The sequence below is a fragment of the Portunus trituberculatus genome, chromosome 5, assembly GCF_017591435.1.
Source record: "Portunus trituberculatus isolate SZX2019 chromosome 5, ASM1759143v1, whole genome shotgun sequence".
Classification (NCBI taxonomy): domain Eukaryota; kingdom Metazoa; phylum Arthropoda; class Malacostraca; order Decapoda; family Portunidae; genus Portunus; species Portunus trituberculatus.
Genome location: NC_059259.1, coordinates 6,119,601 through 6,146,076, shown reverse-complemented (window position 1 = coordinate 6,146,076; position 26,476 = coordinate 6,119,601). Strand labels below are relative to the sequence as shown.

Genomic DNA, 26,476 nt, shown 5'->3' with positions numbered 1-26,476 from the left:
TCGATGTAATATAACCTTAGTTAGCTTTTTTCAGGCAAAATAATGAATATCAATGAGCTGGTGTGGAATGTGGCAGGAGGCAACAGAGATTGTGTGTTTGATAGCTCGTGCTGGCATTAATATTGTTGTTGATTAATTTGTACTTTCAATTATTAATATTATTGTTATCGCTGCAATCATTCATTTATTCATCGACTTATTCTATCAACAATTGTCTCCAAGCTGGATGTTAACGAGCGAGTGATGGGTGGTGAAGTGGTGAGATGCATTGGTGGTGCGTGGCGGCAGTGGTTTGTGTGGTTGGTGTTTGTGGGAATGGTGATGACTTGGTGTATGGTGTGTGGTGGTGGTAATAGTGGTGATGGGGATGGTGGTGGTGGTGATGGCTGTTGTAGTGGTGATGGTTGTAGTGGTGGTGGTGGTGGTTGTGGTGGTGGTAACGCTTTTGGTGGTGGTGGTGGTGGTGGTGTGAGGCAATAGTAGTGGTAGTAGTAGAAGTGGTGGTGGTGGTGGTGTACGTTTGTGGTGGAAGAAGTAGTGCTTGTGGCGGTAATGATGTGTGTGTGTGTGTGTGTGTGTGTGTGTGTGTGTGTGATGAAAGGCTTGACAAATAGCTGCATCCGTCACACACACACACACACACACACACACACACACACACACACACACACCGTAATACGCAGGGAATGCCGGGAAAATTGTCATGTTATCAATTAATACATCAAATAACATAAATAAACTAGCTTTCCGTAGTATTATTATTATTAGTAGTAGTAGAAGTGGTGGTGGGGGTGGTGTAGTGGTGGTAGAGGCAGTGGTAGCAGTATTGGTGGTGGTGGTGGTGGTGGTGAGTGAGAGGGATTATAGAACAGCTCCGCGACAGCCAAGGTCATATGGCGCCGCAGTAGTGGCAGTGACGGTGATGGTGTTTGGTTAAGTTACTATTAATTCTCTCCTCTTTTCTTCCGTCTTTCCATTTCTCCTGCACTTCTCTCTCCTTCAATCAATGAACAATAAATACTGTGTGCAATGGTTACTTGTATTTCCTTTCAACCACCAAACAACCAATAGAAGGAACAATAACAACACGAGACACAGAGAGATGAGTGTTTGGATCTTTAGGCATGTCATATACAAGTTACTGACACAACGATGGTTAGGGAAGTTATCAAGAAGGACGAAATGATAGTAACATGCAAGGCTTTCAGAAAACAGTCTTAAGATCCTTTATCAATATTCAGAATCGCTTTGCTCCCTCATCAAGACTATTTTCCAAGGCCACAGAAATGATAAGCGGGGTTTTCATGAGTGTTTTCCAGCTAGCAATGCAGAAATCTCGTCGAATCTGCCTGTAGAACTGTAAAAACACCTTAAAAAAACTCGTGTAAATTCAAATAAACCCTCTTGAAATAGCGGAGTTGAAGTATAGAAGAGTTTGAGAATGCGACCCCTTGTCTGAGCTCGCCTGGCTAACTATCATGTGCATTGAAGGAAGTTTGCCTGAAGGACGAATTTCAACTCCCAGAACCACAGAGAAAAGTATTAAAACACCCAATAACCTTTACTACAACCACTTAAAATACCTAGAACCACAAAAACACCTTTAAAACAACAAAATTAATAAACCTTTTAAACTCCCAGAACAACAGAAAAACCACAAAAACATTTTTAAGACCAAGTTCAACCTTTTAAACCCCCACAACCACAGAAAAAACACAAAAACACCTTTAAGACAACATATACAACCTTTTAAACTCCCACAACCACAGGAAAAGCATAAAACACCCAACAACCTCTCTAACCTAGGTCTTCGCCAATATGAGCACCGTAATATGGGTCAGCAGGCAAAAGTAACAGAACTCTTTTTTTACATAGCCTTGGATCTCTTGCAAGAATACGCACTAACTCGGCACAGAATTTAACCAGCGCTCTCATACATTCAATACATTCATCCTTATCTCTGGTGCACTCTGGAGCTCCCTGCTTACTTGTGCATTTCTATTCACAGTGTCTTATCTCTAACTTGAACTCATTGAAGAAGAGAGGCTTCACGGCACATCGCATTCTGTTTGGCTAATTTCCTCGGACCTACACGGGGACTGGCATTCTAAGTAGCCCTCTTTTTCTTTTTATACAGTTTTCTTTTGCCCTTGGCCAACTTTTCCCTCTTACATAAAAAAACAACTTCCAAATATGTATTAGACATGAAACATTTTAACTGTGAAGGAAGACTTGACAAATTGAAGCAGCTGTACCCGTCACACACACACACACACACACACACACACACACACACACACACACGCAGGGAATGGCGGGAAAATTATCATGTTATCAATTAATATATAAAATAATATGAATAATTTAGCTTCCCGACCCACATTTTTCACCTCAGACGTAATACATCTCCTCACGTACCCATTACCTACCCCCCCTCTCCATGGCACAACCCTCGTCACTTCCCCCATTACTCCCCATTACCTCCTGGCTTCCCCATTAATGTCTTTTCCACTCATTCGTTTGTTAATTTTTATCCAGTTCCTCTTTTCTATTCATTCGTTTGTTCATTTCTATCCAGTTCCTCTTTTCTATTCATTCGTTCGTCTATTTCTATCCTGTTTCTCTTTTCTCCTCTTGTTCGTTCGTATACTCTTATCCTCCTTTCTCTTTTCTGTTCTTATTCGCTCGTATAAATTATTTCGTTTGTCTTCTATATCATCTCTGTTTCTCTTTTTTCCTTTCTTTCCTTCATCTTTTATCAAGTTTCTCTATTTCTTCTTTCTTTCGTTGGCCACTATCATCCAGTTTCTCTTTTCCCTCTCTTTCGTTCGTGTATTACCATGTTTCTAATTTTTCACTCGACTCTTTCGCTCTTTCGTTTATCCATGTCATTCCTCCGTCGTCCTCCAAATCATTCCCCGTTTATATCACCGTTTGGCATTCTCTCTATCTTAACTCATTACTTCTGTTGTTTCTGCGTATGTATATAAGAAGTATTTATGTGTTTTTGTACTCCTTTGGCTCCCTACTTGATGAAACAGCTTCCCTACACACACACACACACACACACACACACACACACACACACACACACACACACACACACACACACACACCGCGTAGTGTAGTGGTTAGCACGCTCGGCTCATAACCGACAGGGCCTGGGTTCCAGTCTCGGGAAACGGCGAGGCAAATGGGCGCGGCTCTTAATCAAACATTCCCGAAAACCTTGATAGTTTATCATTCTTGAGCTTGAAGACATCACTTGAGAATAGCTGAGTGTTGCTACACTTCATGTGTTTACTTCTCAGTCACTTTATCAAATACACACATGAATAAACAGACCACTGAAAGAAACAATCTAGAATGATGGATGTCGAGGGAGACAGAATCATGGAAAAGGAGGAAAAAAACTGTCCTGGCGGGAACTTGAGTCTGCCATCACCCAGCCAGCCTTCCCCATTACGGCGCGAGCTTATAGGCGTCAGGTAGGACTGAGACCACACCTCACTCCACACATAGCCAGCGAGGCCACAACCCCGCCAGTTACATTCCGTACCTATTTACTGCTAGGTGAACAGGGGCTACACATTAAGATGCAATGTATGTGTATTTTGGGTTGCCGGCGGCTGCCGTACAGCTACCTTGTCACACCACAACGGCAGCTAGAGCGGGCGGGAGGGGGAGGTGGACGCAGAAACAGAATTTTGATGTGAAGCGTTGACAACACAAACCTACTACATTTTGTTCTTGCCATTTGTTTCACTGTTTTTCACTGTTTCACTGTTTGATCTGCTGCAGTCTCTGACGAGACAGCCAGACGTTACCCTACGGAACGAGCTCAGAGCTCATTATTTCCGATCTTCAGATAGGCCTGAGACCAGGCACACACCACACACCGGGACAACAAGGTCACAACTCCTCGATTTACATCCCGTACCTACTCACTGCTAGGTGAAAGGAGACACATCCAAATATCTCCATCCGGCCGGGGAATCGAACCCCGGACCTCTGGCTTGTGAAGCCAGCGCTCTAACCACTGAACTGCCTAAGGTCTGACATATGGGCATGTAGTTTTGAGGAGCTTGTTTTGCCATCACCTACAGGTTGCGTAAGACCACATTCCTCTGAAGCTGTACCGACTACTACTACTACTACTACTACTTCTTTTTTTTCTCTTTGTTATGTAAGATGGGAGGACTGGCCAACGACAAACAACAGAGATAAAGAAAAAAAGTCCCTCTCAGTCGCCAGTCACCTTACAGAGCCGAGAGTTCGCTAATGACAAATGTTTTGAATTTTGAAATCTTCCTCTTGAATGAAGTCAAGTCATAGGAAGGTGAAAATACAGACACAGGCAGGGAGATCCAGAGTTTACCACCACTACTTCTACTACTACTACTACTACTACTACTACTACTACTACCACTACAGTACCTGCATCTCATAACACTTGTACTAACACATGTATCAGATGACAGATCGCACCTCATTACTCTGCTTCCCTTCTCCATGCAGGGACGTCTTCCCCGTGAGGAAACACCTGACCATTTTTTTTTATGTAAGAGGGAGAACTGCCAAGGGTGAAAAAAAAAATAAATAGAAATAGAAAAAAAAAGGCCCACTAGAACTGCAGTCTCCAGTCAAAATCTTGGGACAAATGTCTTGTAACCTCTCTCTTAAAAGAAGGAAGATAGAAATATAGAGTCAGGCAGGGAGTTCCAGAGTTTACCAGTGAAAATTATGAATGATTGAGAGTACTGGTTAACTCTTGCATTAGGGGATTGGACAGAATAGGGATGAGAGGAAGAAGAAAGCCTTGTGTAGCGAGTGCAGAAAGGCCACAGGAGGAGGGGAGGATGCATTTAGCTGTATCAGTAGAACAATTAACATGAAAATAGCGATCAAAGATAGAAAGAGATGCAACATTTCGGAGGTGAGAAAGAGGCTGAAGAAAGGGAGCTGATGAGACGAAAAGCTTTTGATTCCACCCTATCTGATAAAACTGTGTGAGTGGAATCTCTCAAACTTGCGAAGAGTACTCCACACAAGGACGAATAAGGCCCTTGTACAGAGCATACGTACTCTCCTGCATTACTGTTAAGTCATGGTGAAGTTGCTGGGTCTCTGTTCATCTTCCTCAGCGGTTGTGTTGCCAGTGACGAGATGCCAGAGTAGTCTAGCTTAGCATCACATCGCAGTCCGTGTGTGTGTGTGTGTGTGTGTGTCTTGAATGGTAGATAGATGCACGTTTTTTGTTAACGAAGAAACCAAACCAAGAACAAGGAACGATAAATTTAGAACTCAAAAAAGTTAATATTTACAAGAGAATAGAGTTGTGGCACTGAGCTGCGACTTTACGTATTTACAACTTTACCTTAAAATGAATTTGGAAGTCGCTATGTCGAAAGTCACAAACCTTGGACGAAGTAAAGTCGCATCGCCAATTTTCGGCGAGTTTTGTAGCGACTTTGAACAGGAATAAAGACAATTTTTTTTTAAGAAATTGCCCGGTTGAAGAAGATGGGCCGGGAGGACATGAAGGAGGAAGAGGGTGGCCTGTACATATGGCGTAGTTTATGTTGTGTTTTAACTAAAGAATCTAAAAGAATAACAATATGTGTTTCTTTGTCTTCTGTCATCGCGCTAAGATTTACTTTGTAATTTGGCGAAGTTGCAACAGGAAAAAAATCAAAGTTGCAAAGCCTTAAAGTCGACAGTCACACTCAAATCGCACTCAAGAAGCCAAAAATAAAGACGAAGAGTCACAGTGGCACCAGATCCAGCGCAAAGATGCACAATCAAAGTCGCACCTAAAAAGAAAAAAAAAAAAAAAATTAAAGTCGCGGCTAACTCTGGTGTTTACATGGCCGAGTGTAGAGCACAGACGCAAAGGCAACGCCATGTTGTACACAGACTACTTCAAATACTGACGCTCAAGATCTCAAGGTCAATGCAGTGTGTTACACATCAAGAAGTGTCATTCCCCGCCATATCGCTTCTTTGCTGCAGTTGCCACACACACACACATATATATATATATATATATATATATATATATATATATATATATATATATATATATATATATATATATATATATATATATATATATATATATATATGAATAGATAGATAGATAGATGCCAATCTCTCTCTCTCTCTCTCTCTCTCTCTCTCTCTCCACCCCCTGATGACTGTTGATAAAGCTAAGTGAAGGTTATTGGGAGCAGTGTGAGCCATCAAAGGGAGACCCATTGCAGTCGCACGTCAGAGACCATCGCGAGAGAGTGTGTCGGTTTCAGCAGCAGCAGCAGCAAATCGTGCAAAGTTGTCAGGCAGCAGCGCAGCACCATGGCGATGGATTCATCCTTCACATGGCTCCGGCCAGCTACTGAAATGGAGGAACTAATGGACTGTGCTAACAAGAAAGGACTTTTCGTCACCGTGTATGGGCTGACACTTCGTTCCAACGTGCCTCTCACCGACAGTCACATCGAGGAGGCGCTTCATCACACCTTCAGGTTAGTTAGAGTGATGCAGAAATATCCCAACACATTGAAAGGCACCGTAGCGTCACAACAACAGCACCACTATATTTTCAGTGTGGGGGATGTAAATGCTATTTTGACAGCTTATGCGACGTCACAGAACACTGGCTATAAGCACATGCGGTGAGGAGGGAGCCCAAGACCATCACCGTGATAAGCTGATTAAGTTATCAGGGCTAAGATTCATTAAGTCTGCAAATGTAAATCCATACTGTTGTACTACAGCAGTTGGGTTTTTACTTATTTATTTATCTATTCATTTATTATTATTATTATTATTATTATTATTATTATTATTTATTATATTTTTTATTATTATAACTATTTTATTTATCTATTTAGTTATCATGCTTTTTTTTTTTTTTCCAAAGTGAGGCACATACAGTAACGCTTTGCACGAGTTCCGAGTGAGAGTGCTGCTTGGTTTATAAATCCTTGTTAAGTGAACTTTAACCAACCAAAACACATCACTCAGATCACCAGGCGCGCCACACCCACTATTTTATCTTTTTTTTTTCTACATGTACTCGTAAGAAGGGCATCGGCAAAAGTCAACAAAAATTGCAATAGAAAAGGACTACTGAGGCGCCAGTCTCCGAAAATAGTCGAAAACATAAGTAAAGAATAAAAGTCTTAAAGCCATCAAGTCCATAAGCCTGACGAAGACTTGGGCCAGCGAGGGCATGGGAAACATCATAGCGAGGGATTCTGAAAAGCCAGCATGAAGCAGCCAGAGGATGGAGGAGAGAAAGGAACAAATCCTGAACCATCCAAGATGAAAATTTCACCAATGGTTTGAGTGAAGAGTTTAGCTTTAGAAAGAAATGAATTAATAATTGTACCACCAGCTGGAAATAAAGAAGGGAAAGATGAAAAAGCAAATTTATTGAAGTCATGCAGGGAAGCTAGATCTCAAAAGATTTTAAAACTTTCTATCAATGAAGAAGTTTTGGCTTGTTAAAGAACAGACTTGGCATGATGCCGGACGGAAATGAAAAATACATGAAGTTCAGGTGATGGAAGGCTCAAGTTTCCTTTCTGGGCCACCTTTATCATGTATACACTGTGTAGCAATCAAACAGGCTGTGTTAAATCAAAGTTTGGAATGTTTAGGGCAAAGGAAAGAGTGGGGGAATGTATGCTTCTATGCCAGACACCATCACTTTTGCTATGCATTCAGCAAACAGAGATAATCTCTGACATGGAAGCAGTAGTCATGCCAATGAAAATTGGAATAGAACTTCATCAGGTCCCCATTACTATTACTATTAGAGGCAAAACGCAGAGGATTCTCTGCTTTGGGGAATCCTGAGGAGGAATTGGGTCGATAGGATAAGGTAAGTACATATTATATGAAATTGTGACAGCATAAGTCGAATTAGAGGTTAGGAAAAGATGAAGAATGCTGGGCTTATCTTCACGACAGCCAGGAATACGAGTAAGGTGTTGCACCAGTTGCTCTTGGTCAAAGAGGATAGCAAAGTTATATGCTAGTTCACCACAGTGGTAAGTGAAGGGAAAGGAAAGCCAGAGCTGGTGGTGAACATTGATTTTCAAAAAGAAAGAGATAGAGTGTGCTCCACTTTGAAGTTGAATATTCAAATAATTTCTCATAGTCAGAGGAGATATATAAAGTAGAGATTAATTTACTTTCAGAGTGAGTGTAGTCACAAACACGATAGAAAACTTGAAAGATTCAAGAGCGTGTGAATGAAAGTAAGTCGTTGCACACTTACATGCAACATCCAGGTTTGAAATGAAAATAAGGAGCAAGAAAGTAGGAGGAATCAGAAAAAAGCCTACTGGTAGTTACTTCAGACACCTGTGCTTCGGTGAGGGAGCTAGAGAACAGCTGGTGTTGTACAAATGCTGCAGAAACTAATAAAGAAAAAGTTGACGGTGGTGGTCACTTGGAGTTCCATTCTGGTAGAACAGCCCATCGTGGGATCATTTGAGGTTCCCTCTCCATGAGCGCTTGTGTCTTGCCTTGACCTCATTAATCTTCTTACGTAGGTGTAGTCGGCAGATTTACTAATGTACATTTATTAAAAGTAATGGAATGAAAACCCACTAAAATCTTTACCCGTGTCATTAAGAAACTTTGGTTGAATCAAGAACCGACTTCCAATTCCATGAGCTTTAATTTTTCCGTACTGATCTTTGGTGGTGGATTGTATCAAAAGCCTTGCCGAAATCTTCATGTGTTGCATCATATCTATTGTTGTTATCTGCCGCCTTGACTACTCTGTTAACAGCCGAAGACTTAGTGTGCATGATTTATTTTGTGAAATCATTCTGGGAACCCATAATTAAAATATGCTTTTCAATGTTCGTGTTTTTCTCATAGGCATGACAGACATGGGTATGATAAGCATTTTGTCTCTCCCGTAGGAAAGTGCCCAGTCTGAGGACGTGCTTCAGGAAGCGTGGAGAAACCCTGTGGATGTGTAGCATGAACCACGAGCAACTTGATTTTCAGGTACAGCAGAATGACCTCAAGGCATTGTTATTATTACACAGAGAAATGTGATCTTCAAACCACTGCAGGTGATAAGCCAACAACATCTGATTCAGGCTGACCCTGATCATTGAATCTGTTGACAGTGGTACTGGTGTACTGTACGATTATATATATATATATATATATATATATATATATATATATATATATATATATATATATATATATATATATATATATATATATATATATATATACACACACACACACACACACACACACACACACACACACACACACACACACACAACCTGATGTTCAGTGTCTAGGGCTCACAGTCACCTGTTGGACCTCATACACAAGATTTTGACTTCACCTTTTTCTTTTTCCAGGTACTAGACACACGGGAGGTGGTTCCTGCCTTGGAAGCGTTACTTCACTATCGTTTCCCGACCACCGAGGGTCCCTTGTGGTGTGCCCGCCTTCTTCATTCCGGAGACCTTGGCCATTGTTCCCGGCATGATCTAGCAACTACCTTCCCCCACAGCCGCACACTACTGCTGGCCAACCATCACGGCATCGCTGACGGCACAACAAACATGTTTGTGACTGACTCATTCCTCCGCATACTGGACGACGTGCTTGCCGGCAAACCAGTCGACGATACAGTACAGTTTGGTAAAGTGGTTGCCGGGGAAGAGACCAAAGCTTTACTGGCGGCGAAAATGGAAGAACTGACGAAGGACAAAGACAGTTTTAAGCAGCTTCAAAATGATCTTAAAAATGCAGCTCAAGCTGAAAAGCTTATTCCACAAGCTTATCCTATGCCCAGAGATCCCAATTACAAGTGCCAGATAGTTCTGCGGGATCTGGACAAAGAAAGCACCATGTGCTTCATCAAAAAGTGCAAGCAGGAGGGAGTCACTGTGAACAGTGGGCTGGCGTCGGTGTTCAACGTGAGTCTCGTCGATTTCGTGCGGGAAGGAGGTCTACAGCAAGACTTTTACCGTATCCGTGAATTGCATACCGTTAGCCTGAGACGCAACTGGTCAGGAGACACTTCGGGCACCTTAGGTGTTCACATGATGCCATTCGAGAACAAAATTTCGACACCAGCCAGGTGGCAGAACAATTTTTGGGAGTACGCCAGAGACATGCATAAATCCCTCACTCAAGCCATTCAAAGAAACAACGCATTCTTGTACGTGTTGTTATCGTCAGATGAAGGCAGTATGGACGATCACTTCAAAGAGCGGCCCATGCCAGAGTGTGACTACGGCTCAGCCAACATGGGGAATGTAGACCGTCTCATCCCGACAGAGGGTCAACACGTGCGGCTGGCGCATCTTCTCAGGGTCACCTCATGCTGGAACGATCCCATGTACTACATGTTCCACACTTTACGTGGCTGTTTCATGTACAGCTTAACCTACGCCAGTGACGTTCTCTCGCGGGAAAACGCTCAGAGATTGGTTGACAAAACCTTTGACAACCTGAAGGCTGTGACGCAGATGTAAGCAAAACAAGAAATAAATGGCTTGAGACAATGTTGGCCAGATGTAAGCATTACAATTATTGTAATGACTAAAAGGCAACAGAGCATCAAACTTCACCATCGTTAAAATAATAATAAAATAACAATAAAATAAAACCAAAAAAAAAAATATATATATATATGTAACAAGTTCAAATTTCTTTCCTTGTCACTGTTTGTAGTGACTTTCTTTAGCACCATAGTGGTTGTTTTCTATACAAGAATAAAATAATTGTTTTTTTTAGCTTTCATTTGGTGTGGATGCCTTATTTGTTTGTTCACTTCATTTTCGCTTTGGAAACAATTGCTCCTTAACTCCTTCAGTACTGGAACACATTTTTACTTTGAAATTTGTATACAATTAGACCATTTTATTGACATTAGGAACTGTCTATGGAGGTCAGAAGATTAATGGCCACAATCTAAACTATTCTAATCCCACACATGAGTTTCTGAAGCTGTGTAAAATCACCAAATAGTAAGCTAAATGTATATGGAAACGAGTCATGGTACTGAAGGGGTTAAAATGATTGGCTTTGGTAGAGTGCAACAGGGTGCAGCCAACACTCGCTTTTCTTTGCAGAGGAAACCAGAATTTCTGCAGTGACTATTCCCAGCCATTATCCATTCCTAGCCTGGTTAGCATGAATATAACAATAATGACAAATATCGAAATAAAGTGATACATTAGGCGTGTACGTGGGCGCCCCTGTTCATAGTGGTGAGAACATAAGTTTAGGAAAAACAAGTGGTTTAAAAAGAAGCAAGTGTGATTTTTCTTTTGCCTGGTATCATTTATCTGATTTTGTCTTGTTTGTTTGAGGGTTGTGTGTATTTTCGTGTCACTGGATAACTTGAACATTTATTGGGTATTTGCAGTTACTAAAAATTTGTGCTGTATGCCAATAAATGTTGACATACAGTTTTACTTGTGTGCAACATGTCAACTTACATCCATCGGGTGTTTTCTCAAGGCAAATATAATATACTGTAGGAGCTTTGGAGTAATAAACACACTTGGAGAAGGCTAGTTTCTATTATTCCTTCAACCCACTGAGACTGCCCTAATGGACTGCCCTTCATCATACTCTCGGCTGGGCGACATCAACCACGCGGGTAGGATAACTGAGGAATTTTTTCTTATCATCTAGGCTGAGTTGGTAAGGCTTATGCGGCTACGAGAAACCTATACCGATTAAGCTATTTTTACGAAACATTTTCACCTTCAAAAACATCAGTTAGTCTCGTTTCTCATTCCTTGCAAGTTTGTCCATCTTTAATCAAACATACATTTCTCGTTACCCAGTGAGTAACGCTCGAAGTTAATGGTTTTCGTCTAAGTTCACAGCACTACATTCATCCTCCAGCTGTTGTCCAGAATGTCATGGCGAGGCAAAGCGCTAGTCGGAGCTCCAGTAAGAGTTGGCTGCTTCGTGACGTCATTAAAAGATCCAGTGAGCGAAGATGATTCATGATTTATATATTAACTAGATTATACACGCCATTAGAAGCTTTGCAAACCTTTTACAGTATAAACCTTCCTCCTGTTTTTTTTTTTTTTTTCACCTGATGCATCGTTTTCTTCTGTCAGCAAGACCGTCTCCCCTTTCCACTAAGGTAAGGAACTATAAAGTCAGCTCACCGCCGCAGCGAATGTCTCGAGCATCGCGCCCGGTGTGAAAATGCCCATAGCAACCAGTCAGCCAGGCTAGGCGGCACAGCGTGTCCCGCCAAGCATCGCATCTAGTGTGAAACGGACTTTGGTGGATAGCATTTCAGCCAGGGACGTGCACAGGGTTGTAGAGCGGCAGGAGCTCAGAGTATTACAGGGTTGTGGAGCGGCAGGGGCTCAGAGTATTACAGGGTTGTGGAGCGGCAGGGGCTCAGAGTATTACAGGGTTGTGGAGCGGCAGGGGCTCAGAGTATTACAGGGTTGTGGAGCAGCAGGGGCTCAGAGTATTACAGGGTTGTGGAGCAGCAGGGGCTCAGAGTATTACAGGGTTGTGGAGCAGCAGGGGCTCAGAGTATTACAGGGTTGTGGAGCAGCAGGGGCTCAGAGTATTACAGGGTTGTGGAGCAGCAGGGGCTCAGAGTATTACAGGGTTGTGGAGCAGCAGGGGCTCAGAGTATTACAGGGTTGTGGAGCAGCAGGGGCTCAGAGTATTACAGGGTTGTGGAGCAGCAGGGCTCAGAGTATTACAGGGTTGTGGAGCAGCAGGGGCTCAGAGTATTACAGGGTTGTGGAGCGGCAGGGGCTCAGAGTATAACAGGGTTGTGGAGCGGCAGGGGCTCAGAGTATTACAGGGTTGTGGAGCGGCAGGGGCTCAGAGTATTACAGGGTTGTGGAGCGGCAGGGGCTCAGAGTATTACAGGGTTGTGGAGCGGCAGAGGCTCAGAGTATTACAGGGTTGTGGAGCGGCAGGGGCTCAGAGTATTACAGGGTTGTGGGCAGCAGGGGCTCAGAGTATTACAGGGTTGTGGAGCGGCAGGGGCTCAGAGTATTACAGGGTTGTAGAGCGGCAGGGGCTCGGTATTACAGGGTTGTAGAGCGGCAGGGGCTCAGAGTATTACAGGGTTGTGGAGCGGCAGGGGCTCAGAGTATTACAGGGTTGTGGGCAGCAGGGGCTCAGAGTATTACAGGGTTGTAGAGCGGCAGGGGCTCGGTATTACAGGGTTGTGGAGCGGCAGGGGCTCAGAGTATTACAGGGTTGTGGAGCGGCAGGGGCTCAGAGTATTACAGGGTTGTAGAGCGGCAGGGGCTCGGTATTACAGGGTCGTAGAGCGGCAGGGGCTCAGAGTATTACAGGGTTGTAGAGCGGCAGGGGCTCGGTATTACAGGGTTGTGGAGCGGCAGGGGCTCAGAGTATTACAGGGTTGTGGAGCGGCAGGGGCTCAGAGTATTACAGGGTTGTGGAGCGGCAGGGGCTCAGAGTATTACAGGGTTGTAGAGCGGCAGGGGCTCGGTATTACAGGGTTGTAGAGCGGCAGGGGCTCAGAGTATTACAAGTGCGGGACAATTCCATGCGAGTGCGCGGGCTAAAGAAATAAAAAAAGAAAAAAAAGAAAAAAAGACATTTATATCTTAGTTGAAAAGCATTATATGGTTTTCAACAATACAATTCGATTATGTTGATGAGTGGTTTTCCTTTACAATCTGATCAGGTGGTGAGTGAGCCTATAGCCAAGGACACACTCCACCAAGTCTAATTATCTCAATTTTATACAATGACAGCACTTGATATGAAATTATTAACATTTAACACTCCTGTTTGGAAGACATCCAATTCACCTGCACTTACAAAAAGGAACAAAACACTGACATATTTTCAGGCAATCTATTATCAAACAAACTAACGCCATGTCAACATTGTTTCTTTTTACAGCTTTCTTGTTTTGTTTTTTTTCTTGGTGTAATGTTGGCTCGTTTTTCTTTTTTTTTTTTTTTGTGTAAAGTTTTCAAAATATACAAACAGAATAAAACAAAACAGGATCATTCCGCTATAAGAAAAAAAAAAAGTTTGATCAAATTAACTGGCTGCTCACACACAGCGCGCGGTGATGACGTTTGATAAAAGTTTCACAGGTGAGGCTTTAAAATCACAATGATAGTGTAACAGACTATTCTTTCTTTAATTGCTACATATTTCTGTATACGAGGAAGACCTGGAGGTGGCTGATCACAGCAGATCACGGCTGACCACACACCACTACTGCTGTGTTGCGGCAAATAGCTCACCTAACTGAAGTAAATGTAGTGCTTGAAGTTGGCTAACTGTAGGACAGAGTCGAGAGGGTCATGTGTCAGTGACAGGTAGTGCCTGCCAGTCAAAGAAGTGTCGCTGCGCGCGGAAGGGCACGTGTAGACCGGGTGACCGTCACTTGACCCGTGAATAGTAAAGTGCATCTCCGCGACCTAATATTTATTTCAATTTTATTCTATCCTGACATCTTTCAACCAGACAGGGCAGTCTATGCGCAACAGGAACTTAATAATTCATAAAAAAAAAAAAAATATGGGCTTAAAAAGGGCACTTTGACGAGGGCAAGAAGGGCAGGGGGCGAAGCACCCTTTTGGGTCTGTATGTGCACGTGCCTGATTTCAGCGACGTAGGTCGCAATGGAACAAACATTCGCCACACCGCTCGCTTCGCTTCCAAGATTGGTGAGCAGACGATTTTTATAGCCATAGCTTAGGACTCCCGCCATTGTGCTCTCGCCTCCTGGTGGATAGACCGGCAGGCAGTAGTCGACTTGTGGTGGCGTTGGTGGTAACAGTGGTGGTGATGGTGGCAGTCGGCAATACTGACCCATACACAGCCATAAACACTAAAAAAAAACTCTTATATACCGAAAACACTCGTAAACTCACTCAAAACACCCCCACACACATCCAAAACATGTCTACACATAAACACACACACACACACACACACACACACACATACACACATCCAAAACATGTCTACACATAAACACACACACACACATACAAGTGAAGTGAAGTGCAGCACCAACCACCAATTAAGCACCAGCACCATGCACCAAACGGCATGGCAAACATTGCAAGCCGTCGCCACAACCTTCCTCACTGCCTTATCTTCATCAATTAAAGGTATTCATAAGGCCATTCACTTGTTTTTAGGTTTTCTTTACATACGAGAGTGAAAACAGTACGTAAATATCAAAAGGTGAGAGTATAATTATCATTATAGAGTCAAGGCGTCAGTATTAACAGCTCATATTTGCTTCCTTTACTTATCGTAAGCCAAACATGTGTCAGGATGTAGCCACCAGTATACTATTTCACATCCCACAGTCAAAAGTTCTGTATATGGCTTAATTTTGGCTTGATGAGATGATAAAGACAACATAATGACGTCCCGCCGCCAATGTTCCCCGTATTGCCTCCGGGCCGCCTCCCCCCAACCTGGCGGCCGCCCAGCCACCACCCTCCCCCGGGCAGCCTGCCTGCGGGGTCAAATACTTTTTTTCAAATATATCCTAACTGTAATATTACGCTTCCATGGCATGTTTTTATGGTTTCTATAAATGTTTCGTTGTGTTTGAAGTGTTTTCCGCGCCTGTATTGGGTAAATATGTACCGTTTACCGGTGTTTTATGGCGTATGTTAAAGGCCTTTTAAAGGTCAAAATTTTCAATTTCCAAGTTTGAGCTTTTTTATTTGAAGGTATAAGTGAGCCTTTGTGATGTCAAAGAATCGTTTATACTCTTTTAAGCGTGAAATCAATGTATTGAGTGAAATATGTGGACTTTTAAATGGTTTTTGATGGTGTTGAAAAAAAGTCTTATTTTTCTTTATTCTATTTGCTCACGTTTCTGTTTCTCGGTCTATCTCGCCGTAAAATGTCCTAAAAGATAGCTCAGACTCTGGGAAATGTGGTAAAATACTCGCCAAGTGAAAATGGCTTGATTTTCCAGGACGTTTTAGGAAAGTTACTGTTGAAAATGTTTCATACTTTTTAACGTAATTAATTTAGACATTTTTTAAAAACTAGTTGAGCTGGAGATATTCTGATATTTTGAAAATTAGTTTAAATATTTATCACGTCATAAAATGTCATGCATTCGGCCGTGGCTTCGTTTTTTCTAAAAGTCATTTTCAAAATGAAATGATTTACGTAATTTAGCCGAGTCACCCCCGGTCCCGTTCTCTGATGACCACAGCCCACAGCCCAGGTGGTGACTCAACATAGCCTTAGGCTGGCGCCTCTTTTTCCAACACCCCCAGTTCGTCAATATTTTGCCTAATATCTAGTTATTTCTACGTGTTTTCGTGTGTTTCTAGGTTCAGGTGTGTAGATATTGGTGGCAGAAGGAGGAAGAAAGGAGAAATAAAGGAGGATAAAGAGGAAGGAAGGAGAAAAGGAGGAGGAAGAGGAGGAGCAGCCAGGCGATAATACTTAAGTCACCCTCCATTTCCTCAATATTTCGCCTAAAATCTAGTGTTCTGATGTGTTTCTAGGCTCAGGCGTGTAGATGGAAGCATTAGAAGGAAGGCGAAAGAGAAACAACGGAGGAGGATGAAGAAGAAATGAGAAATAGAAGCGGAATAGGAGAAGGAGCCAAGGTGTAATATTTAAGTAAGTGTCCCTTCTAATCTTAACGTTCTTTATAATGCATACTGTTGGTTGATATATTTGAGGTGTTTCAAGTGTTTTCAGTAATGTTGCAGGGTGTTATGGTGCATTTTGTGTGTTTTCAGTGTGTTTTAGGCCTTTTAGTTATATTTTACTTACCTAGAGTATGTGGATTAAGATGCATTTCAGTATTTGCATGTTTTGAGTGTGTTTTGGAAGTATTTTAAGAGGTTCTGTGGTGTTTTGAGTGCACTTTGGGGCTAATTTTGAGTGTTTAAGCTGTGTGGGTGTGTGTTAGAAGTCTTTTGGATGTGTGTAGGGATGATTTGGGTATATATTGGGTGTTTTAGTTAGTTTTAGGTGTGTTTGGGAGTATTTTGAAGGGTTGCGTGGCTTTTTTGAGTGTGGTAGAGGATGATATTGAGTGTTGTAAGTAGTTTGGGTGTGTGGAAGTGATTTTGGTTTATACTGGATGTTTGTAGTGAGTTTTAGGTATGTCTTGGTGCATTGTGAGGTGTTGCATTGTGTTTTATGTTAGTTTTCAGTGTTTTAAATGGTTTGGGTGTGTGTGTGAGAGTGATTTTGGCGTATAGTTGTGTTTCTAGAGTGTTGTGTGTATTTTGGTGCCTTTTGAGGTGTTGCTTGGTTTTATGAGCGTGTTTTGGGTTAGTTTTGAATGTTGTAAGTGGTCTGTGTGTTTATTTGGGTGGTTCGGGGTGATTTGGGGCGTATATTGGTTGTTTTTACTGAGTTTTAGGGGGGGTATATAGGGACATTTTGAGGTGTTGCGCGGTGTTTTGATGATATTTAAATGACCTCAGAATTACCTCAAAAGTGTCGCATCATAATTGCTTTAGTAGTGGTGAGATATTACTTTAATCTGAAGTAATTAGCTAAAATGTTAAGCACTCTGCATACCCGTCGCTAAAGAAGACAAAAGCTATCTAAAGGTTATGTAAGAATGCGTGGACGGAGAACAACACCTTATATAAAAGGAATTTGTGGCAATACACCAACGAAAAACTTAGAGAACACAGTAGAAGGTAAAGATTAAATAAATAAAGCGATAAAAGAAAGAAAGGAAAGGGAAAAGAAGGAAATATGAACAAATACAGCTTTGCAAACATAACAATCGTGTCTGAAATTAAAGAAAAGAAAAAAAAAAGAAGAGAAAAAGAAAACAGGAGTACATTTTTACTTTACCAATACTGAAACTAAAAAAAAAAAGAAATACTAATAACACTACCATAATAACATTTCTGATATACCGTCAACTTAGAATTCTGACTGAAATATCCTCGCACCCCACCATTTGGCAATAAGAGTAACCTACATTTTTTACTCTATCAATAATGAAACTCGAAAAATTAAATAAAATAATATATACTAACACCAATACCAAAACCTCTCTAATATACCGTCAACTTAAAATTTTGAGTGAAATATTCTCTTAGCGCACCATTTGGCAACACTTCCTTGTAAACAAACAGACGCTGGGGTGAGGCACGAGAGACTGCTAAACTATCTACTACTATTATTGCTTTTATTACTAGCAGTGGTGGGCTAGTGTAGTGGTGAAGGCTGGGGAAACATTGGAGAGAGAGAGAGAGAGAGTGGATTACAAGGTTTTACTATTTTATCCCTTCAAAGTACAGATATTGACTTCCTTTATCTATCTATGCTAAGAACTGTGATATTTTGGCTAATATTCTCTTAAACAATCAACATTTTAGTAGCATATCCTAGAAATATCCTAAACAAAACTCTATATACCAGAAATGCCGGGGAAATTAACCTATCGCTGCATTAAGACATCGTTGGAAGTGTCTTAATATTTAAAACTACTTAAATGACCCATAAAATCTTCTAATATCCCGCTAACATTTTCTAATCGGTAATTTTGGTAACATTGCAGTTTTAACCAGTACAGTACAGGTAACTATGCACATTCTCACGGTCCAGGTCACTTTTCGAGTATTTCTAACCCCCATTTGACCGTATCGGATAAAGGGGTTAGGTTAGGTTTAAACTCCGCTTTCCCAGGAGGTCCCCAAGCTTGTTAGACATAGGGAAAAAGAAATATAAGATAGGGTGGGTCATAATTATGTATCTATCTATGTATCAGACTGGCTATTCTACTTGGACAGCACACACACACACACACACACACACACACAGATATTAGAAATGGATACAGAAGAAGGATAGGAAGATAGAGATGAATCATACAATTTGAGTGAAAAAATGGTGTCAGCAAAGAGTGTACATAGTTTTAAAGAAAAATTGGATAAGTGTAGATATGGAGATGGGGCCACACAAGCATAAAGCCCAGGCCCTGTAAAACTACAACTAAGTAAATACACACACACACACACACACACACACACACACACACACATACACACATACACAACAAACCAATAAGTCAATAAATGAAATGAATAAACAAATAAAAATGACTAACTTCACTAGGCATGGACAGTGAGATGTACCACCAATCACTTCACCGCACTTCTCTCCGGAAAAACAAGTCATGTCACAAGATTCCATGGTCGGGTCAAACTGCAAATTGTCGACCTTGTTTTTCATGTAGCGTACCTCTTTATATTATATCCATGTCTATTATAGGCAGTCACTCTTATTTGTTTATTCATTCACTGTATTTATTCATTTATTGTTTTGTTACGTGCTTGTGTATGTGTGTGTGTCGGTTTGATCCATAGATAGATAATTATTTCATCACTATCTAATTTTGCCATTACTCTTTCAGTCAACCTAGTGAAGGACAGCAAGACAGCACAGTAGAAGTGAATACCTGGCCGGCTTGTCTTGGCAGTGAGAGGCAGTGAGGCAGTGAGTGTAGCAGCATTGAGAGGCAGCTGGGTGAGTGTAGCAGGGCCAAAACACCTGTGACACCTTGCTCTTCCTCACCTCAAACTCCAGAGCTCCCTGCCTGCTTCTGTATCTCCATCTTCTGTGACCTGAACTCATTGGAGGAGGTGGTTTCAAGACTTTTATTCCTTCTTTGGCTAACTCTCTTGGACGTGCTTGGGGACTGGCATGTAAGAGGGTCTTTTTGTTTAGTTTCTGTTGCCCTTGGCCAGATATTCCCCTCGTAGAAACAAAAAATAACATGTCAGATCCATGTTTATTCTTTGTGTCCTGTCTGGCATTGAGTTTTAAGTTAGGTTAGGTTAGGTAATGAAGTAGGGAAAGTTGTAAGAAAGTGGTAGATTGATGAGTGTTAGTGTGTGTGCTTGTCTGTGTTTGAGTTCTAGGTTAGGTGAGAATGTTAGGAATGTAAGGAATTATGTTAGGTTAGGTTAGTTAGTATGGAAAGCTGTAAGAAAGAGTGTGGGAAGTGCTGTCCAGCTTGATGAGTGTTAGTGTGTGTGTGTGTATGTGTTTGTGTCTGAGTTCTAGGTTAGGTTAGATAAAAATGTTTGGAATGTAAGGAAATACATTAGGTTAGGTTAGATGTTAAGAAGTAGAGAAGCTGCAAGGTGGTGGTAGACTGACGAGTGTTAGTGTATGTGTCTGAGTTGTAGTTTAGGTTAAGTTCGAATGTTAGGAATGTAAGGAAATAGGTTAGGTTAAGTTAGTTAATGTAAGGAAGTATGGAGAGATGCATGAAGGTGGTAAATTGATAAGTGTTAGTGTGTGTGTGTGTGTGTGTGTGTGTGTTTCACTGTTTGATCTGCTGCAGTCTCTGACGAGACAGCCAGACGTTACCCTACGGAACGAGCTCTGAGCTCATTATTTCCGATCTTCGGATAGGCCTAAGACCAGGCACACACCACACACCGGGACAACAAGGTCACAACTCCTCGATTTACATCCCGTACCTACTCACTGCTAGGTGAACAGCACCTACACGTGAAAGGAGACACACCCAAATATCTCCACCCGGCCGGGGAATCGAACCCCGGTCCTCTGGCTTGTGAAGCCAGCGCTGTAACCACTGAGCTACCGGGCCGTGTGTGTGTGTGTGTGTGTCATGAACTGTACTAACATGTTTTGCCTTTTTAGAACATTCATAGGTAAAGGAAAGTTGCAAGAAGTCACTAGATCTACATATGATAGGCCCTGAATGAAACACGCTTGCCTGTGTCCACTTGTCAACCTTATCCATTGGTCTGTCTGATCTTAAAGCTTTTTAATGACTGCGCTAACAACCTGATGACTGAGACTCACTCCATGCATCCACCAATCCTTACTGTTCCTTCCTATCTCCTTTTCTTTTTTTTTTCAATCTAGCATTTTTCCAATAGTTTCTTGTTCAGCTGTGGTTGATAACACTGAGAATTCTATGCACTTTTGTTATGTCCCCATGATAAAAGAAATCATCAATATTGACTGTAAAATCTCACTTATTTCTCTCAGGGGAAACATCACAACACACTTTAGTTAAGCTGTAGGACTGAGAGAACTAATTGCTAACACTGAGGATTATAAATGTTACGTCACCTATAAACCAAAAAAAATGACTTCAATAAAGACACTAAAACTTTGATCTTTTCACCATGACAGACACCAAAGCACTGTCCAGTTTAACATAGGACTGAGAAACCTGATTGCTAACAGTGAAAACTTTGCTTATGTTACATCATTTATAAACCAGAGAAAACATCAATAAAGACACTAAAACCTCTTATCTTTTCACACAGGGATACACCAAACCACTGTCTAGTTTAAGATAGGACTGAGAAACCTGATTACTAACCCTGAGAACTTTATGCACCCTTGTTACGTCCTCTATACAACTCTCAGTCCAAGTAAAACACATCAAAAGACACTAAAATCTTGATCTTTTCACCCAAGGAGACACAATAACACTGCCTAGTTAACCTGTAGAACTGAGAAAACTGATTTTTAACCCTGAGAACTTATGTGCCCTTGTTACATCCTCAATACAACTCTCAGTCCAAGAAAAACATCAATAGACACTAAAACCTCGATCCTTTCACACAGGGAGACACCAAAACAACGTGTAGTGAAGCTGTAGAACTGAGGAACCTGCCTGACAAGTTGGACAAGGTAAAAGGTCAGACTAATCAAGATGGAGGAACCACCGGCTAAGAAGATGTGCCTGGCTTTCAGTGACAAGGAGTGCAGGGCCATGATAAAACACATGAGCGCCTCTCTGTACCCTTTATTCGCGTACCTTGGCCACCACACGATCCTGGAGAAGAAGAAGGAGAAGTGGGAGGCAGTGGTGGAGGCTGTCAATGAAGTGAGCAAGGTGAAGAGGAGCAGGCGGGATGTATGGCAGGAGTTTATGAGGTTGAAGAAGGAGGTGCATAGGAAGGATATTCTCATTCGGAGGGAGGAGAGGAAGATGGAGACGGCAATGAGTAACGGGAAGGAGTGTAAGTTGTGGTATCCTTTCATCCTACTGTCATATTTCGTCATTATGTTTAGCTTTATCTTACAATAGCGAGCAAAGACAACTTCAGGACTATACATTTTAAAACTCTGTTCGTCATATTTACAGTTCTCAAATTATGTGTTTAAATCACTTCTGTTGATTTGCGTATTCATTTCTTAGTATTTTTATGCCTGAGAAGACAATATACTTTTCAACTCTATTTATCATATTTACAGTTCTCAAATTATGCATTTAAATCACTTCTGTTGATTTGTGTATTAATTTCTCAGTGTCTTTATGCCTGAGAATGTTGGTGAATGTTAATAACTAGAAAACAAACCACACACTTTTTCTCTCTCTATCTCTCTCTCATCCTTCTCTCTCTCTCTCTCTCTCTCTCTCTCCTTTTCTCTATCTGTCTATCCTATCTCTACCCATATATTCTACCAAGATGCAGCTCCAGTAAGGAAACTTGTAAGATTTGTATGCATCCTGTTCACCTTTCAGGGCTCTCACACTAACTGACAGCCTTTACATCACAGCCTACATTCAGAAAAGCTTCATGTCTCACAGAATATAATCACCAAACTTCATCTGTTAATCACTGCCTCTGATGAACTGGCCAAGACAAGCTAAATCAATTCTACAGACCACTCTCCCTTTGCCTTCACCTCCACAGACGACTCTTCCCGCATGTTGAGGCTGAACAAGGTGGAGAAGGAATTTGAGTGCCTGATGGACTGGGCGATGACAGAGGGGATGGGGCGTTGCTTTGACAGAGCGGGACTGCCTCCAAACACCAACCCTTACTACAATATACTCTGGAGGTTTCTGAATGAGGAAACCACTCTCCCAGATGCAGAACCAAAGGCCCACTCAGGTACTGCTGGTGTGTGTGTGTGTGTGTGTGTGTGTTTACCTATTTGTGATTTACAGGACCTGAACTTGGCTCTTATGTTCTGTCTCTGTCCACATTTATCTTTTTTTTTTTTATTTTATTTACACCATGTGAGCTTTTAATGGGGATTTATGGGCTAATGGGGATACTTTTTGTGGTACCTCCTATCTCAAAGCCCACCCACTAGGAAACCCTTGCCCTGAGTGAGGAAGCCCAACCTGCACTCGGAACGTGGACAGTATTCCAACCCGTGCGCTTGGAGACCCCTCGGACCACAAAGCACGCATGGTTCCATTGTATCTGACTGACACTTGCCACTCACACCACCTCTCTACTCATGCAGTAGAACCTCGAACAGCGAACAATATACAGTTTAGTTGAGTTCACTTTATGCAATTTTCACATTACACGATCTCTTCAGGAACACATCCCTCACGTAAATTGAGAAATTCCTGTAGATCACATTTTCCAATACTGGATATCTGAATTTTGATTGAAACCATGATTCCTTTATTCTGATTTGAGTCACTGAAGTCACTTGATTTGAATAATTTGATTTCAATCCAAACAAACTTGAACCTCACACATGTAGATCATTTTCCACTTGTTATCTTCTTCTCACACTTTCTTTTAAACACATGAACTTCTAACCCAGATAATTGATGTTTTAATGGTCCTTCCCTCTAATGATATGTGGAGACATCAGATAAAGAGATGATAAATGCAGAAAATGCTCAGAAGTTTAAAGTAATGATAGATGAGATAGAAAGACAGAGACAGACAATCATTATTACCTCCATTCCACAGATTTATCCACACAATCTCCAGCTGGGACCACCACTACCACCACCACTACCTCCACAGCCGCCACAGCCTCTTCCGCAGCCTTCACTCCACCTGAGCACACCATAGACACCACAGCAGAAGTGTGCACTGTGGAAACCAACGCAGACTTTGTGAAGAAGGAAGAGATTTGTGACTATGAGAATGATTACCTTGACTCGTATGCGAATGTTCCTCTAGATTTGCACACACCCACCCAGAGTTTACAGGACACAGGAGGTGGAGGGGAGGCGGATGTCAAAGAAGAAGTGGAAGACACGCACACCGACTGCAACACACCAGTGGAAGGCACACACACCACTGACAATACACCAATAGAATATACAAACGCCAATAGCATCATACCACTGAAAGATGCAAACTCCTACACCAATACAACACTAGAAAACACACACGCCACTGACAATACACCACTTAGGGACACATACAGTCACACCAATACACCACTGACAGACACAAGCAGCCACACCAACACACCACTGATGTATGCAAACACCAACACCATCACTCCAGTGGAAGATGCAGGCAACCACACCAGCAACACACCACTTGGAAACACACACACCATTGACAACACAGCACTGACAGACACACACAACCACAGCAACACAGCAATGACAGACACACACAGCCACACCAACACAGCACTAGAATACACACACAACCACAGCAACACAGCAATGACAGACACAAACAGCCACAGCAACTCACCAATGATAGACACACATAGCCACAGCAACACACCACTGACAGACACAAACAGCTACAGCAACACAGCAATGACAGACACAGACACCCACAGCAACACACCAAAAACAGACACAGACACCCACAGCAACACAGCGCTGACAGACACACACAGCCACAGCAACACACCAGCAGGAGGACTGAATGTTGAAGGTCTAGGAATGGAGATAAAGGAGGAGCTGGATGTGGTGAGGGAGATAATGAACGAGATGTGTCAGTCACTCCACAACATAAACAAGCTGACCAGAGTAATTTCCGTGACCTTGAAACGACTGACGGCTACTCGTAAATGTGTCAAACGGTAACTTGCTCATTTATTTATTCATTCCTTTTTTTTTTTTTTTTTTTTTTTATATCCGAAATGCTTGGATGTGTTGCCTCCATTTTTGCCAACTTGTAACCCTTTCATGGCAACACCAAACACTTTGTAGCAACACCAGAAGCAGGAAAATATCGAGGAAAAAGAATCTGTTTTGTAATTATTTTTTTTTCCTGAGTTGAAAGATTTAGTGTGAGTGTAAAGGTGATGAAGGAAAGGTGGACCAAGTGGCTAGTAAAGGGTTAGGATTAAGAAGATCAGGTATAAGTGAGTTTTTGGAGAGAGTTTTCAAATTGTGATTAATTTTAAACCTTCCACATCAAGAACTGTGAGAAAAATTTGCAAGGACAGAAAGAGAGAGAGAAATGAAAGAAACTAATGACACTGAGTAGAGGGTTAAGAATAGGATGATCAGGTATAAGTGAGTTTTTGGAGAGAGTTTTCAAGTTGTGATCATTTAAACCTTCCAAATCAAGAACTGGGAGAAGAGAAAGTAGCAAGAAAAGAAAGAAAGCGAAAGAAATTAAAGAAACTAGTGTAACTGAATAAAGGGTTAAGAACAGTGAGTGTTTGGAGGGAGTTTTCAAATTGTGATTAATTAAACCTTCCACATCAAGAACTGGGTGAAGAAAAAGTTGCAAAGACAGAAAGAGCGAGAAAAATCAAAGAAACTAATGACACAATAAAGGGTTAAGAATAGAAAGATCAGGTGTGAGTTTTTGGAGAGTGTTTTCAAATTGTGATTAATTTTAAACCTTCCACATCAAGAACTGGGTGAAGAAAAAGTAACAAGGACAGAAAGAGCGAGAAAAGTTAAGGAAACTAATGTAACTTATGTTTTAACCACTCCAGTACCACGATGTATTTTCATATCCATTCTGTTTTACTATTTGGCTATTTCATACACCTTTAGAAACTTACATGGGGGATTAAAACTGTGAAGACTGGCCATTAATCCTCCATAGAGTTTATAATGTATAAAAATTCTCTAATCATACCCAAAATTCATGGTAGAAGAAGCGTCCCAGTACTGAAGGAGTTATGATTTATATGTAAGAGACAAGTACAAAATTAAGAGTATAGATTTACTGATAAAAATGTAAGGAAGGATTGTGTAGTGGTGAAAGGGTTAAGGTTTATAGAACATGGGGAAAAAACACAACTATTAGTAAGAGTTAAGGATTACAGATAATTAATAATAAAAAAAAAAAAAAACATGCAAGGATTTTGATTTACGTTTCCTTCACTTTATCTCTGTGTTTGGTCACATTTTGGCAGAGAGAGAGAGAGAGAGAGAGAGAGAGATGCAAGACTAAACCATAAGAAATATAAAGAAAACACGTGAAAAATAAAATAAATACAAAGAGAACGAAAATAAAATATCAGATAAATAGATGAAAAAAAACTAAGAAAAAATGAAATATATGAAAAAAATTAAGACAGGAAAAGGATAATAATAATAAAAAAAGAAAAATAAATGAAAATATGACAAGCGAGAAGAGAAAATAAAAGTAAAACAATATTAGATAAATAGAGAAATAAAAAAAAAGTTAAAAAGAATAGTAAGAAAAAAATTAAATACATGATAAAAAATAAGACTAAAAATGGATAATAAAAAAATAAATAAATAAATAAACGAAAGTATGACGAAAAAAGA

General features: G+C 41.2%; 3 protein-coding genes across 6 annotated transcripts in view; 2 read left to right on the top strand and 1 right to left on the bottom strand.

The window, feature by feature from the left end:
- Positions 1–5,905, bottom strand: part of LOC123514869 (PAXIP1-associated glutamate-rich protein 1-like) — an 8,217-nt gene extending 2,312 nt beyond the window's left edge. The window contains exon 1 of the mRNA XM_045273133.1: positions 5,855–5,905. Coding sequence (XP_045129068.1) covers positions 5,855–5,905 — 51 coding nt within the window. The remainder of the gene's footprint in view (positions 1–5,854) is intronic.
- A 317-nt stretch (positions 5,906–6,222) lies between these two features.
- LOC123513163 lies at positions 6,223–11,571 on the top strand. Its single transcript, XM_045270091.1, has 3 exons — positions 6,223–6,524; positions 8,943–9,030; positions 9,405–11,571. Exons 1-3 carry the CDS (start codon positions 6,355–6,357, stop codon positions 10,527–10,529), a joined length of 1,383 nt encoding a protein of 460 aa, XP_045126026.1. The 5' UTR covers positions 6,223–6,354; the 3' UTR covers positions 10,530–11,571.
- A 3,439-nt stretch (positions 11,572–15,010) lies between these two features.
- On the top strand, positions 15,011–26,038 carry LOC123513145 (serine/threonine-protein kinase DDB_G0283821-like). 4 transcript variants are annotated; one of them, XM_045270066.1, is made up of 7 exons: positions 15,011–15,158; positions 16,530–16,647; positions 19,415–19,486; positions 19,520–19,527; positions 21,616–22,013; positions 22,692–22,892; positions 23,718–26,038. In XM_045270066.1, the coding sequence occupies exons 5-7, from the start codon at positions 21,704–21,706 to the stop codon at positions 24,803–24,805; spliced, it is 1,599 nt and encodes a 532-aa protein (XP_045126001.1). In that variant the 5' UTR covers positions 15,011–15,158; positions 16,530–16,647; positions 19,415–19,486; positions 19,520–19,527; positions 21,616–21,703; the 3' UTR covers positions 24,806–26,038. The 4 variants fall into 4 exon arrangements, with proteins under 4 accessions (XP_045126001.1, XP_045126008.1, XP_045125991.1 ...); XM_045270073.1 differs by having other exon boundaries at positions 19,415–19,527; XM_045270056.1 differs by lacking the exons at positions 15,011–15,158; positions 16,530–16,647 and adding an exon at positions 18,111–18,142 and having other exon boundaries at positions 19,415–19,527.
- The last annotated feature ends 438 nt before the right edge of the window (positions 26,039–26,476 follow it).